This window comes from Ictidomys tridecemlineatus, chromosome 1, assembly GCF_052094955.1.
Source record: "Ictidomys tridecemlineatus isolate mIctTri1 chromosome 1, mIctTri1.hap1, whole genome shotgun sequence".
Lineage (NCBI taxonomy): Eukaryota > Metazoa > Chordata > Mammalia > Rodentia > Sciuridae > Ictidomys > Ictidomys tridecemlineatus.
The window spans coordinates 45,769,794-45,785,819 of NC_135477.1; the positions used below are offsets into that span (position 1 = coordinate 45,769,794).

The following is a 16,026-nucleotide window of genomic DNA, read 5'->3' on the forward strand; positions in this document are numbered from 1 at the left end:
AGTGTAGGTGGGAGATGAACTGTGTACCTTTAAAAAAAAATAAGTCATATTCAAACCTAGACTTTTGCTCTCAAGTATTCTTTCTTCCATTAAAAAAAAAGAACTCTGATTGTGACTTTTCTAATTATAATCCATGAAGATTCTTTCTGCTCAACCTCATATTTGATTGAGTGATTCCTTGCTAGGAAGATGTAGCCTCTCAGGAACAAATGTAACCACCTGAGACTAAGTTCTGCTATGTCATTCATTCTGTTAAAAGTCTTTCCAGAGCTGTTCAAAGCAGTTCTTCATAGATTTGGGGTCCATCCCATGGCTGCTGACACTGAATTCTGAAAATAAATCAGGAAACTTTCTAGCTGGCCAAGTCTAGTGTCTCTTTTTATTAAAATAGTATAGAGACCAATGCAGCCTGAGAGTCACGGAAATCTGTCTGTTGCCATCAGGGTTGAGTCTCCAAGTCTGGGGTTGGTGTTGCATGACAGTGCCCTACTCTCACCCATAGAACTGTAAGGACTGTTCTGAATATGGGTACTGATTGTTAGTGAAAATAATCTCCATCACCCCCTGCCTCAATACCTTTCAACAGGAGATGTGCAGGCAGTTCAGAGATAAATGCATGCCCATCTCTGAGAGGTTTTACGGCCTTAGTCGACCTATAGCAACCCCATAGGCATATTGCCAGCTAACATCTAGAACAGATTCAGTAAAAACCCCATTTGAACTCCTACCGTGTGCCAGGTACTGTGCCTGTCTCTGTTGAAAGGATGAGCAAGAGAATGTGATGCATTATCTCTTGGAGCTTATCTGAGACCTTGACCAATCAGAACCACCCAAGGAACTAGTGACAACTAAACAGAAGCTCAATTATGTAGGAGCACCATCACAGTGAAATGCTCTTTTGGCAGGAATTTTGTTCAATAAAATCACGAAGGTGTGAAATAATCATGAAAGCAGGAAGCCCATTATAGGGAATACTCCTAAAAGCATGTGATAATTCACATGGCTGAATGTGCCCACCAGAGCAGTTTAGGGAAGAGTTAACAGCAGAGTGCCTGTGTGCACTGAAAACCTATGGCTCTAATGAAGGACCCAGGAGAGGAGGGGTGCAGGGAGATTTGGGAGAGTTGAAGAGCTGCTGGGGCTACCCTGACGATTGCTTCTTTTTATACTCCACAGTTATCTTGCTAGGGCGTGCCATGCCCCAGCAGCCTCCAAGCCTGTGACTCTTATGTGTAACAAGTGCTGGAATTCTGCTCATACAGGGGAAAGTACAGATGTTCCTGAACTTTTGATGAGGTTTCATCCTGATAAACCCATTATAAAATGAAAATATTACAGGTCAAAATACATTTAATGTATTTAACCTACTGAACATCATAGCTCAGCCCAACCTACCTTAAATATGCTCAGAACACTTATATAAGGCTGCAGTTGGCCAAAATCATACAACATGAAGCCTTTTTTAGAATGAAATATTCAACATGTCATGCAATTTTTTAATGCGATAGTGAAAGGGGACTGCAGAGTGTTTATATGGGTACACTTCTGCATTACTGTCAAGTTGAAAAATTGCAAGTGGACTCATCATAAGTTGGGGACTCTCTGTATGTATGTTGGGTCTACTCAAAGTGAATGACAGTTTTTGCTAGCTGAGCCAATCCCTTGGAGATGGCTGGAGAACAAGGGAAGGATGGGAGGGTCAACCCCAACAGCAGTGTTCTAGAGCCATGATGAGTGACTTTTCAGGGGTGTGGGCAGAGAAGTGGGGGGTTTCCTTTGAAAATTAAAACCCTCTCCACAGATGAAGTGATAACATCTTCTTTGCTTGGACTCATTCCCCTTTATTTCACCTTCATTCCCTAAGGTTAAGGCTGACCTTTGTCTGCCTTGTCTTCTCATCTCCCAGTCCTTGCTTGTTCAGTTATAGCATCATCAAGTGGCTAATCTGCTTTGATCTGAAGGAAGGAGAGTGCCATTCACTATCCCAGTTTCTCTGAAATAGCAGAATACCAAGACAATTTCAATAGGATTGAAAGAGTCAGGTCAGGGGTAATCTGGCTCATTAAAAAATGTCCAAGGACCAAACCCAAAGTAATGACATTAATAAAATGCAGAGGGTTGAGGGTGTGGGGAGTGACCCAAGAAAGAACCAGTGCAATTTGTGAGAGTTCAGTACTGATGGGATCGCTCACTTATGAAGGTTGTCTTGTTCCTCTTCCTGGGAGAAAGAAGGAAATGAGAAGACACCAAAATGGTAGTGATGATACTTGCCTATTGGTCATTGTGTGAATTAAATGAGAAACAAAAGCAGAGGTAAACAAATCTACCACTTATGGTTTTTTGATGGTAGGCTATGGAAATTTATTTTTGCCAATTTCAGCACAAAACAAAATTATTTTTTCAAGGGTAGAGTACCTTACAGAATCTGAAGCAAAACTGAAGAGAAAGATCCCAGAAGGTTCAGAAAAGATTCAGAGACGCATCTCTGAGATCCAGGAAGCCAAACCTTGTGGGTAGTCATGACAGGATTTTGCCATTAGGATGATTGGACTCTCACAGCTTCAGTCCTTGCAAGATTTAAAAGTACTGATTGGCCTTGCATGGGCATGGAAGGCATGCATGAAATTGCAATAAGACATCCCAACTCTATTTGTAATTAAAAGTGAGGGCCCAGTGACAGAGGGGAGGATGTATGCCAGACAAGTAAAACAACTAACATCCCCTACATAGAGGTTCCCAGAACTTATTAAGACTTGCACTGAGGTTCTATGTAGTCTGTAAGCTAAAAAGATGTGTGATCTTTCCTCACTAATGACCTGACAATTATGTCTATTGGACTGACTATAATTATGTGCATGATCTATTTGTTGGGGTCTGATTGTGATCTGGGATGGTGGATGTGCACATGCAGATCCTCTAGCGTGGCTTAGGTCCTGACTGTCTGCATATAATAGAATGGGTCACCTTTGTGCAGAGTGTTTTTGGAATCTCTGCTGGTTCTACCAGTAGTCTTCTCCCTGACCTTGGGCTCTATTTACAGAGGTGCCTTTGTTTCACTGTTGGGGTCTATTTGCTCTGCCTTCTGCCCCCATCTCGGGAAACAGAAAAACAGCCTGCTTCCTCCAGAATAGCTCTGCTGACAGCTGGATAAGATGATTACTTTATTCTCTTCCTCACTAGGAGGGAGAATGCATTTCCTTCCTTTGTGATTAGCAAAGTACTAGATGTGGCCAAGGGTAGGAAATTATCTTATCACTGAAACTCCTTAGTTTTTTTTTTCCTCTTTCTTTCTTTTAACAGGACATGGTTATAGTGTGGGTTAGGGTTACAAACATGATACTCTCAATTGTTTTCTTTTTCACTTCATGTACAGCTGCCTCACAAACTTGAAGCAGGGGAGTCGATTGGAGATGGTTGAATCAGCCAGTGGTTCTAGCAATTACCAATTGCTCAGTTTCTGCCTAGGGTGTCCAGGCAAAGCTAACTCTGCCAACCAGCCCATCGGACAACAAAGAGGACTTGAAAATCCAGCAAATCTGAGGGGCCCTGACAAGGACCTGGGGTAGTTTGGCAGGATGAGACTGATGCAGCCTGCTAGTGGCAACCTCCCCCACATGGAAGTCAGCTTCTTGGGGACAGGCTGTCAGTAAAGGAGGAAGTGGGAAGGTAGGAGTTGGGTTAGCCTCTTCCTTTTCTACAGGGGGATAATGAGCCTTAAGAACAAAACCAAACAAAACTAAGCTGTAGAATAGTGACTGTGAAGGGCATCACCCAAATCACATGACAGAAGGCCAAGAAAACACTACCAGCTGAGACAGAATGCAGCCCAGCTCAGGTGAGAGTCAGAAAGTTGCACACACTGTGAAGTGCAAGTTCAATCTAAGAGGGAGAATAGGCGCCTTTTGTGCTGACCACCGTGTGGCGTGGGTTGTTGAGTCTCTAACCATCCAGCTTCTTTTTTGATAAAATATTCATTCCATTTGCCAAGCACTGCTTAAAATCCATTCCCCCCTCCCCCATGCCAGGGGCTACCATGGGTGGGAGGCACTGGGGAGAGGTGGGATGGTGAGAGCCTGATTACAAGCCTCAGCAGAAAGACAGAAGAGAGCCTAGCATATGTATTTGATATAAATATTATAGTTTTACAGAGACATCTAGATCAATATATGCCACATTTCATCTACCTCTTTGACAAAGTGAGTACAATGTATTCAGAGAAAGCTGTATAGGATTTTCAATTTACTCTGTATGATTTATTGTGACAGGATAGCTATGGGTTTTTTAAGTTCTTTATACTTGTTCCAGTAAAAATGGATATAGTATCTTTAAAAATAAACAGCCCAGAGCTGTGCATTTTACATTGTCTTCTTAGAGCTAGGCTCTGCTCAGGAGAGATCTAAGACCTTCCCACCCTTGCAGAATCTGATGGTTGTCGGATTTGCTTCAGTCCTTGCTCTTTAGCTTTTTGGGGGCCTGGGGATGTGGGGAGAGTAAACAGGGAAATCAATTAGGAAGCGATGGCGGATGTCTAGACAAGATAAAATGATGGCGTGAAGTGAATTAGGGAGGGGGCAGAGAACTGGAGATCTGAGGGAGGATTCACCAGGGCTGCTGGCTATAGCCCCTCAGACTCCTCATTTTATGGAGTCTGGTTCATGGTCACAAAGCCTGGCTGTGCACTCTCCGGGTTTCCGTCCCAGGGTCATTTCCTCAGCACTGGCTGCTTCCTCTCTTTAGAAGACATCAAAAGAGGGGGTCATTCTTGGTTTGATATCTACCTTGCTTCAAATGGCTGGGCCTAAGTTTCCCCATTGAGCAAACAAGGCATATTTGTCAAAGGCATTCTGACATTAAGATACACCTGATAATGTGAGAGGGGACCGATCGGTATCACGCTGTCATTGTTCACTTTTTCAAAGCTAGTGGCTCTAAAAACCACTACCTGATGCTCTTTAAAAGTCTGTCAATTTCCATTTAAAATTGAACTAAACTCATCCTCACTGGATCTCTGGGTGCCTTATTCATAAGCACATTCCCTTCTGGTAGCTGCCCCTCCTGTCCTATGTGCATCCTAGGAGACCTCTGTGGAACTGAATGAAACATGGGCATTCCAGCTTTCCTGGCCCATCACCAAAGAGGGAGCAGAATGGCTGAGGAGGATGTGAGAGGCTGCATTCCTGATACTTAATAATGGGAGATGCACTGTAACATATATTTAATGCAGATGTGCCCAGGAAATAGGCAGGTGGTAATTTTCTGGTGATATGTCCAGTCAAATATCCTTTTTCTTATGACATCACATTCAACCACATGATACCATGGCTATTCCCTGACTCACCAGTGTTTCCAACTCCTGACTAACCCAGACCAAGTACTTCTTAACTGGATCATTAACTCCTTTCCAGAAAATGCCATCTGTCTCAATTTTGGCATTTAAGATGCTTCCTTGTGTATCTGAGATGGATCTTTTAAGTCTATCATTAATAATTTATGTTACCTTTTCCCAAGAAATATTTCCTCACAGAACTAAACAAACCTTTAAAAGCCAAAAAAAAAAATCATCAGATCAAACACGGTTATTATTTTAAGTCTGTTGACCATCTTCAAAAACCAAGTGCTCAGGCCCCATAGAAATCAGTCTTGAAGATTGCCAGAGGGCTGAAAAGTTTACATCCAGAGCCACAGATGGGAGCAACTTTAGATAACTTCAGAGCTTAACTTGTCTAAATATTCCTCATTGTAAATGACTCATATATATTCTTATTCTCCAGATTCCTGGAGTGGTGAGAACATCCTAAACTAGACATGATGCACAATTGTCTTAAATAGATATTTACACTACTTTGTAGACCTTTGGTTCACCAAAATGTATTAATGAATTTAAAATTTGGGTGTAGACCTGACCAGTAGGATTTATGATTTCTGTATAGTTCAAACTTTGCTGTCTTGAACTCTCTGTCCTAACTGACCACATGCAGCCAGAATCTCTAATGATATTGTTTTAAGTGAGGTTCATCTCTGTATCCCCCACCCAGTCTCACCAAACATCTCCTCTGAACCATTGAGGGCCCCTGGGACATGTACTCACCATGAATCCAGAAGAACCGCTTATTGGCCCAGTCCTCCCTGTCCTGCAGGAGCTGAAATAGCCACAGCCTTCCCCTACCACCTCCCTCTTAGAATTAGAGTCAGAGACCTGGACTGCATCCTGGGAAAGTCACTTTTACTTTCTGTGGGTTGTCAGGCATGGGACTTAAGGAGACTCAGGTTCGGAGAGGTCCTTTGAAAAGCTGCAGATAGTAGGAACACATATTTTTTTGAGGATTAAGTGAGACTGTAAGGGGCACAAAACACTTTATTTCTGCCACACACTGAGGTAAAAGATGTCACTTGACTCCTGCCATTTTAAAATGCCTACAGTGTGCAAGCCCTTTGCTAGGCCCTTACCTACATCGTCTCTTTAAATCAATTCTTGGGCTAACTTCATGAATTATGTGCTAGCTCCAGCTCCTCAAAGACTCTGTCTTGTGAGTTGTAAAATGCAAAACTGATCCCTTGTCCAAAACAAGTTATTTAGTGCCGGATATCAGAGTCTTAATCTCATTTGGTAAATTTGCTGGTGTCATAGAACCCAATAGAGATCGTTTTGGTTAGGGATCTTTTTGGCCTTCTTCAAATCATTTCATAAGAGTAATCATCACTGCTTCTACGGAGGGCACACCCTGCTCTCAGTCTTACAATATTTTCAATCATATTTTGAATAATCGAGGATACCATAAATTTTGCATCTCTTCTCCCTGAAGTACTATCCTTCCCCGAGCTCCTGCCCCCAGAATTTTCAAATGCGGAAAATATTTCTGGAAAATAAACTTTCCCTGTTCACCATCCATCCTTGTGCTCCTTCAGGGCCTCTGGTGCTTCTGCAGACACAGGCTGGCGGGGGCAGATCCTCCAATGCGGATGCTGGGTCACTGAGTGGGTGTCTTCTCATTCATCAATTCTAACTGCATTCAAACATTTTCAATATGCGAGCTCCTTGATAACTTCCACTGTATGGGAAACAAAATGGAGGAAATGATTATTGGCACGAAAGGGGGAGGCCATAAATCTTCAAATCAGATACAGGACAGATTGGAACAATATGGGTTCTTCAAGGTTGCCATGATAATGTACCTAATAACTCTCCCTGGGCAAAAAAGAAAAAAAAAAAAAAGGCAATCTGCTTTCAATCAATCTCACTTTTTTTTTTTTCCTGAGCAAAAATACCAATTATGTTGAAGGAAGATTTTTTTTCTTCCTTTTTGATAAGGACTCTTCTCTACCCCAGAAATCATGCTGTAGCTAAAAGATATATATATTTTCAATTGTCTAGAATGGTATTGGACAGCTAGCACCAAATGAAAAAAAAGTCAATCTCTTTTTTTCTCCTCTCTCTTGCCAGCATTTGTCTACTTCTTAAGAGAAGTGAAAGCTAATTAAGGGCTTAAGGGATAATATTGATTGCATTGGAATATATTTTATAAGTACCCGGCACATTTTCAAGTAAGAGAACCCTGACTTTTTCTAAGACTGAATAAATCAGCCAGCTGAGCCTTTGATTGGAAGGTGAGGGGGCAGCTCATCTCCTCCCCTGCCACTTCACACACGTCTCTCCTAGGCATGGATCATTTCTGAAGAGGAAGAAGCATTCCTGACAGATGTTCATTCACTTCTTTGTGTACAGGATAGGAAGGATGAATGTCCAGGCATTTCCTCAGACCTATCATTGATTTGAGTCTGGCTTTGAATAATAACCAGACATATGCTTGTATGAAACTTTTAACTTCACAGTGCCTGGTGAGGAGGCTGATGGGGTGGTGTTAACCTCTCATCTTCCTCACTCACTGAACAGGAATAAGGAATTTACCCTGGATGCCATGCATCCTTGGTAGCAGGGCAGGGATTTGTGTCTGGCTTGCTTTCTCCTAGAAATGGCAGCCTCAGCTATGGGGATGGATACCTATAGTCAGATTTATGGTGGCCTTGTATTTAATCTTGGACGTCTGCAGGCAGAAAGCGTTAACATGGCACCAAGAAAACCTATTACCATTTGTGCAGAGGCGAGTAAAGAGGGGAATCCTGTTTCTCAGTCACTTTCTCAGCATACCTAGTGAATTCACAATTGGAAATCTTATTCAGAACATGCACATTCAGGGGCAGCCTGTTTTGTCATAGTCAAGAAACACTGTAAGATATGACATAATAAAATATATATAATCTAAGTCTTTATGTTATATCTTTTTATATATGTATATTTCACAGCCTTATAGTAAGGAGGGGGTCAGGGATGGAATTTGGATGAGTTGCCAAGGGATCTCCCCTAATCTAGCAGGTACTGGCTAGAGGGCAAAGTGATCTTGTTAAGTTGTTTCTTCTGAAGGAGCTCAGTGACATTCTTCCCTCCACCTTGATGGCCACTGCTCACCTGATCGCTAAGCGCATCACCGTAACAATAATAGTCCATAATGGTGATATTATTAACTGCATCGTGCATATTATTGATTTACTCTTTGTTCTGCATCATTATCCATTCACCAATGAGTTTACTGCATTATTCTCACATACTTAGTCAAGCACCAAATTACCACGAAAGGGCAGGCTCTTGTAATGGCAGCTAATGGAACATCACATAAGCCATCATCGCTGCCTCCCATTATGAGCTGCCTCCAGCCAATGAGCATGCTGCCTTATTGCAATGTTCACAGAGCAATTATGAAGTGCAAAGGACCTGACCATTCTAAATCTTACCCAGGAAATTGCCTCGCTATATGTTTACCACCTGCCCTCTTCGGAAAGCACAGCTAGAGATCCTGCCCCCATCACTGTCAGCTTGAGGGGCATAGGGACAGGATGAGTGGACCCCCTTGCAACTGCACATTCAGGCCCTGGCTTTTGGCCTTAGGGCTAACTCTAGCACCAAAGTGCTTATTCTGGCTTGGGCATCGCATGGCAAAACAAGTGGGCATGGGAAAGCCTGGTGCCAAGGTCAGATTGGTCCAGGAGCCCAGAGATATTGCAGGAACTGTTGTCACTACAGCTCTGGAGAGGGTGTCAGCTCTTCAGAAAGAGCCACTATTTCTGGAAACAGAAGTCCAAACCACCCTAGGATAAGGCAAGCATTCCAGCCTCATTCCTTCCTGACTTTCCCCTATCTTACAGTCAAATTCCTTTGGCTCACTTGGAAGTCCCAAGCACCCGGAAGAGGTAGTCCTCTGGGACATGCAGCCAGCAGGTGATCTGCGATTCCTTAAGCATCCCATCCCCATTTAGCCCTGAGTAATGCTCACTTACTGTAAAGTGTTACATTCCCCCATTGTCAGAGAAGTTATGGTGGAAAAATGCAAAATTTCCTTTTTACTGCTTATGGCCAGCTGAGCCTATAACGTGTCAAGCCGCACATTAGCCACCCTGATAAAAGTCCGCTTTCTTACACACAAAATCATCGTTTCAGCAAGATTTGTTATCTCATTACCTGATAAGCTCTATGTCATAAACCAAGACTCATACGGTAAATCTCCCGGGAGGACGCTTTGTGGGCAGAAAGGGAGAGATATGAATCTGCAAGGGACTTGATAATGCAGCATTTAAGCGCAAGCATAATGTCACTTATTGTTAAATGCATAAAACCACTTGGCCAAACGGTTAGGCTTTTAATAGGATTTTGTGCGGCATCAGGTGAGAAGCCATATGCCTTTTCTGTCTCGAAGTCTCTGAGCACCTGCTAGTACTGCTGCTTTGCCTCACAGCCCTTCAGGGACGGGTGCTGGGCTTTACCAGGTGGAGGGAGGAGGTGAACCTTCCCCACAGCTGCTGCGCTTGCTCTGCCTTGCCAGGGCGTGGGGGGGAGGGGTCATGGTCCTAGGCCTGGCCTGATCTAACTAGCCTCTCCTGTTCAGGCACATTGTGGTCTGTGGACACATCACTCTGGAAAGTGTTTCCAACTTCCTGAAGGACTTTCTGCACAAGGATCGGGACGATGTCAACGTGGAGATCGTCTTTCTTCACAAGTAAGAGCCTGCTGCTGTCCCCAGACCCTTCAACCATTGTGTGCTCCTCCCTGAGTGCCTGAGGTGGGGATGGGGACAGTTGGTGATCAGGCAGAATTCACTAAGTCATGATGACCCTGCAGGCCTCCTCGCAGAGCACTATAGTCAATGGAGAAGGAAGCAGCAGGCTTGGCCAATGAGAGTAGGGCCTGCCTAGGAGACACTATTTAGTGAGAACCTATTATGTGCCAGCAACTGTGCTAAGTCAACATTTGCCTAACATTTAAATACTAGAGAGTGAGTATTGTTCAGCTCTGCAGAATTAAATGAATAAATAGGCCAATCACTTTTTAAATCATTGTCCTTCAATGGGAAAGGTACCTTTATGGCTCAGCACTCAGAAGTGTGATATGTAGGGTATGTGAATCAAGAATAGTCCTGGGGGTAAACCAAGTCTGTCTGTGGCTGCTCAGAGGTGACACTTTTTTGATCTGGGTTTTGGGGTATTAGAAATCCATGAGGCAGAGAAGCAGAGGAAGGGCTCCAGTACAGGGTGACTTGGCTAAGTGAAGTGGTGGCTAATCTCTCACTCTGTTAGTTAGGGTTCTCCAGAGATTCAGTAGACAGAGATGGAGATAGAGTTCTCGATATAGATTTATCTACCTATAACTACACACACGTATCTGTTTATATATAGAGAGATTTATGAGATATATTAGCTCCCTTTATTGTGGAGGTTGAGAAGTCCCACACTTTGCCATCTGCAAATGGGAGACCCAGATGGGGGTGTGATTCCACCTGAGTCTGAGGGTCTGAGAACCTGGGAAGCCAATGCTATCAATCATAGTCTGAGGGTAGGAGAAGATGAGATGAGACATCCCAAGGCAAGTTGCCAAGGAGGAAACAGAAGGGACAGGTTCCTCCTGCCTCTCCCTTTTTGTTGTACTCAGACCCTTAGTGGACTGGGTGATGCCCACTTACCAAGAAGGGCAATCTACTTTCCCGAGTTTGCTTTATTCAAATTCTAACCACATTGAGAAACACCTTCATGATCACACTGGCCAACTTGCTGTGGTGGCCCAATCAGGTTGACATGAAATTAGCCATCACATTGATTTCACAACCAGTTCTCCACTCATAAAAGAGAGGCCCCACTCATGCCAAACTAAAATGTCACAGCCTTTGTAAAGGCCAAAAGCCTTGCTATGTTACCTGGGTACTGGATTTGGTTTTCCCTGGGTCTGGGCTTTTACTTTTCTTAAGAGTGATCTTTTTATTTATAAGAAAAGGGGCTCCTTTAAAGGTCAGAGCCTCTCCCTTTCTCCAGGTCTCCCTATGGCACTTAAGAGAAGGGAGGTATGGAGGCTGAGATCCTGGGTCCATGATAACCAATGGCTGTTTCTTTTCTCTCCCTGTGCAGCATTTCCCCTAACCTGGAGCTTGAAGCTCTATTCAAACGACATTTTACTCAGGTGGAATTTTATCAGGGTTCAGTCCTCAATCCGCATGATCTTGCAAGAGTCAAGGTAAGGAGGAAGAGGTGACTTCTGCTTTGCTCCATCTTAGAGTGCAGGGGAGTCAGACTTCAGTCAGGGGATGTGCCTCCAGGATGGCCAGTGGTCATCTCCTAAACACTGACTGAGATTACTTGACTAGACACTACCAATCTTGAAATCACCCTTCCACTGGCCCCAGGACCTCAGCTGCTGGCACATGGTAGGCCACCTATAGGTGTTCCATGCTTGGACTACTCTTAACATGAAACTTATTTTGCTGGTTCCCTCAATATAAAAGAAATTAGACCAGTCATTCAGACTCAAGAGTCTTATATTCAACAAAATAATCCTTAATTCCTACCTTGAATACTTAAATTGGATTCAAGATAGCTCCAACATCTATTAATTACATAGAAACATTAGGGTAAGGTATAAAGTAAAATTGTATGAAGTCATAAAACATCTTGAGCTTCCTTTCCCCCACAATTGCAAGATACAAAACTAAACTTGCAGGTATCTGACATCACTTGATAATGGGAAAATCATTTTTTCTAGAATCTACTATTAGACTTTTCTCATAAAATATACCTGAGGGTAGGACAGGAAGGGGACATAGCAAAATGGCATCTGCTACTTTATTCATTTAATATTGATTTTGTAAACATGGTCAATATTTGCATGCCAGTGGGTGTACATTAATAATGGGAATCCACTGAAGTCTAAAGGGGCGCCACATACTTCTGTAAATTATATAATTGACAATCATGAATAATCCAAAAGGATTTGTGTAAATTCTTTGCATTATTTAAGAAATGTAGAGAAAATTTGTGACATACCATGGAGGAAACCATGCCCTTCCACCAAATTCAGGAATGATAGTAAGTACAGCATACCAAGTGTGACAGATTGCAGGCCCGAGCCAGCATAAGAATGAGTATGCTAACCTGGGCCAGTTAATTTTAATATTAACCAGACATGACCCAAGTTATGGCTCATGTGAAATCTTATGAGAACAGAGAAAATAGTTATTGTTCATGGACCTAATTTAAATGCAAGCAATTATTAGCACATCAAACTCAGGGTTCCCTCTAAGGAACAAACCCCTCTTGGCTTATGTTTACATAAGTCAGTAGGTTGTATTTTGAGTTCATCTGTAATGAATCATTTCATATAATAGGTTTGTTGTCTTTTGACTATCCGAATACTAATGAGTACCAAACAATACGGAGTTGTTGTCTAATTGAGGGCTCTGATTTCTTCTTACACATAGATAATGATGATGTGGGATGGGTTATATGAAGGTCTTTGAAGTCTAAATTTCTGAATCCCAAACTACTCTTGTTAATTTGGTCACCCAGAAGAAAGGAGTTAGCCCACCAACCTTGATTTCAAGGCTGGAAAAATTAGGATGATGGCATACACAATTGAGAAAGGAGATGGAGAGGGGATTGAAAGGCTTACTTAATTGTATTTAAAGAAATCTGGAAGGCCTACATGAAAGTGGCTATGCCAAATGACATGTGTAATTACCAAGGTACATTCTGTACCCACCAACCTCGACAAGATGAAATGTTTATAATGTAATGAGAACTTGCAACCTACACTTTTGACAAATGCTATAATCGCTCACAATTTTTATTTTCTGCCCTTGCAAAACACCAGGTTCCCTAAGAACTGTCAACAGAGAGAGAGACTGTAGTTGAGCATGGCTATTTATATGTTTGTGTTCTGTGATTTTTCCTTTTGGTGTCTCAGATAGAGTCAGCAGATGCGTGCCTCATCCTTGCCAACAAGTACTGTGCTGACCCAGATGCAGAAGATGCCTCCAACATCATGAGGTAACTTGGGGTGGGTGGGGGATGCTGGGGAAGGCTCTAGGTTTGGCCCTCTGAGGCCCATGTGCAGCCCTTTTGGGTCTGCAGAGGACAGTATCTGTGAGACCATCCCCCTTTCCCCAATAAGTCATTCCACAGAGGCCTGATGGGGAGCTGAGGCCGTGGTGGGGAGAAAAGTAATGGAGCCCAGGGCACCACCAGGAAGCTCAGCCTTAACAGATGGTATCTCTGGGGCTCTCAGATGGTCTTGGGCTTGAGATTTCTTGAGACAAAACTAAAAAGAAAAGATAAATTTAGAAGAGTGCAGGTCTGGATAAAAGTACCATATCTCCAAGGGGAAGTGAACCCCAGATGTCTTTACTGGAGACAGATTTGCCCCCCAGGGGACATTTTGCAATGTCTGGAGATGATTTAAGTTGAGGGTGATCTTGCTGGTATCTGGTGGATAGATGCCAGGAATCCTATTAATCCTCTTACAATGCTCAGGCAACCCCTATACAGAGAATTATCCAGTCCAAAATGTCAGTAGCACTGAGGTTGAGAAGCCTGCAAAGCTGGAGCTTTGCTGGCTCATCTATAGCAAGTTTAGCATCACCCCAACAAGGAGGTTATCGCTTGATTGAACCAGTTGCCCAAAATTTGTGTTCCTCACTGAGAGCTTTTTCAATGAATTTAGTTTTAGTACCAATAGGAAGCTCTGAGCTAATGTTCTACAGAGTATTTCTCCTTTCCTCTCCTCTCCTCTCCTTTCTTTCTTTCTGTCTATTTTCTTTTTTAAAAAAAAAAATTTTTAACACAGCATCTTCTGGGGGAGATCTTTTGGGACAACTCCTCCCAGTGCCTTTTCTAAACATGAGATAGGCCCATCTAGAGCTCATTCCTGCTCCAGCTCCACCTTGTTCTTCTCTCTTTGCAGAAGAAAATTTGTCCTGTTTTTCTTCTTTCCATAGACTCGCAGTTATATTCCATGATTATGAAATGACTAAAAAGCCCAGACATTTTGTTCCAGGTAGTTAAAGCCCTTTTGGAATTTGTTTCCTCTCTAGCATAAATTGTAGATGAGTTAAGTTGGAAGGGAATAATCAAGAGAATCTTCTGGAGAAAGGATGAACTCAGAGAAAACACTTTACTGCCCTGTATCCCCAGGAACCCTGGCTTAATTGTGAACAGCCATCCTCTGATCCAGACAAAGGCTCCCCTCTCCCTGCAGCTTGTGTTACTGTCCTGGGAATTTACCTGAAGGTGAAGGTTGGGAAGTTGCCTTTGTGTCATTCCAATGCTCACATCTCCTTTGTCTTTGCTTTTAATCAGTGGCCCCAAGTGACATGAGCATTCCCATCAGTGGTGTGGAGGAATTCCTCTGGTGCATGTGGGATTAGCAGGTCCTGCCCACAGCATCTGTTCCCTGTGTCTGGCAGGCAGCATCTGGCGGGATCTTCTCTTCCCACTCACTTTTCTTTGGCAGTGCACTTGATGCAGTCTGTCTAAGGAAGTTCATGCATGAACTCTTAAGCCAGGCTGCAGAGAGGGTGGAGTAGGGAGAGGCTTCACACCTGGGCCCATCCCCTACCTAGTCACTGCTGGAAAGTGACTATACCAGGGAACCTCAGTTTAGAGTGTGTCATTGCCCCCTTTTTAAAAAGTAAGTAGCATTTTCATCATTTGACCCATTTTTTTATTCTGTCATTTTAAGTGACAAAAACATTGCCTTAGAAGAGCTGGGCTTTATCATCTTTCAAATTTACAACAATTAAAAAAAAACACTTAAGGTTTTGATCCCACAGAAAAGTCTGGGGCTGGCCCACATTTTTTCCCCTCTAAAGATGAATAATTGACTGAAAAGTAGCTTGAGATGGGCATTTCTCTTCATTGCAAAATTCAGTTTAAACCCTGATGGGGATCAAGTTAAAATAAACATAGGTAGGTTCCAGGGTGATTGGCAGGATGCTGAGGTGGTCATCCTCATGGACAAAGGTAGTATCAGAATTGTGACTAATCCATCCAGGGACCAGTACCAGAACCAAGGCCTGGGTAGCAAAAGGAAACGAGAAGCTCAGGGTTAAAAATGGGCTCCGTTTTTCTCTTATTTGTATAATCCTCCTCCTTCCTTACTTTAATGAGACCAATCTGCCCCTTTTGAAATTAAAATGTCAAAGAGCCATTTGAAATGAGCTAATGCAGAAAACTGGCTGATGCCATGAACTGCCCCGCAAAGGCTGACAGAGACTCAAAGTCCTTGAGTTATATGCTGGGGCCTGACACAACACTTTTTCAAAAATAAAATGAAATCCTTCAAGTGCAAAAATCCCAGGGTGGATTTGTGCAAGGAGAGGCTTTCACATGATCCATTCCCTAAATTCACAAGTTATAGCTTTTCAGATAGAGTGACTCACAGGCTGCCTTCTCTCCATCTTTGCACAAAAAGGGCTGAAGTGGCGGGGAGCGCTGCTTGGTGGGAAGTTTGTGGGGATAGGCATGATAGGGGCACTTGTATTTCTGCTTAGGCTTAGGGGGTAGGCCTTTCTGTGGAATTCCATTCTTTAACCTTCCTTGTCACATGAGGAAATGTACAATGTCACTCCTGACAGGGTCGGTAATGACAAAAACCATAACTTACACGTGGAGAGAGCTTTTAATGATTTCAAAGCATTTTCACATCTGGTCTCCCAT

General features: G+C 43.0%; 1 protein-coding gene across 35 annotated transcripts in view; it reads left to right on the forward strand.

The window, feature by feature from the left end:
• Positions 1-16,026, forward strand: part of Kcnma1 (potassium calcium-activated channel subfamily M alpha 1) — a 708,132-nt gene that overhangs the window by 495,953 nt on the left and 196,153 nt on the right. For all 35 annotated transcript variants that reach the window (XM_078039512.1, XM_078039502.1, XM_078039518.1 and 32 more), the window contains 3 exons: positions 9,936-10,046; positions 11,446-11,551; positions 13,277-13,359. In XM_078039512.1, coding sequence (XP_077895638.1) covers positions 9,936-10,046; positions 11,446-11,551; positions 13,277-13,359 — 300 coding nt within the window. The remainder of the gene's footprint in view (positions 1-9,935; positions 10,047-11,445; positions 11,552-13,276; positions 13,360-16,026) is intronic.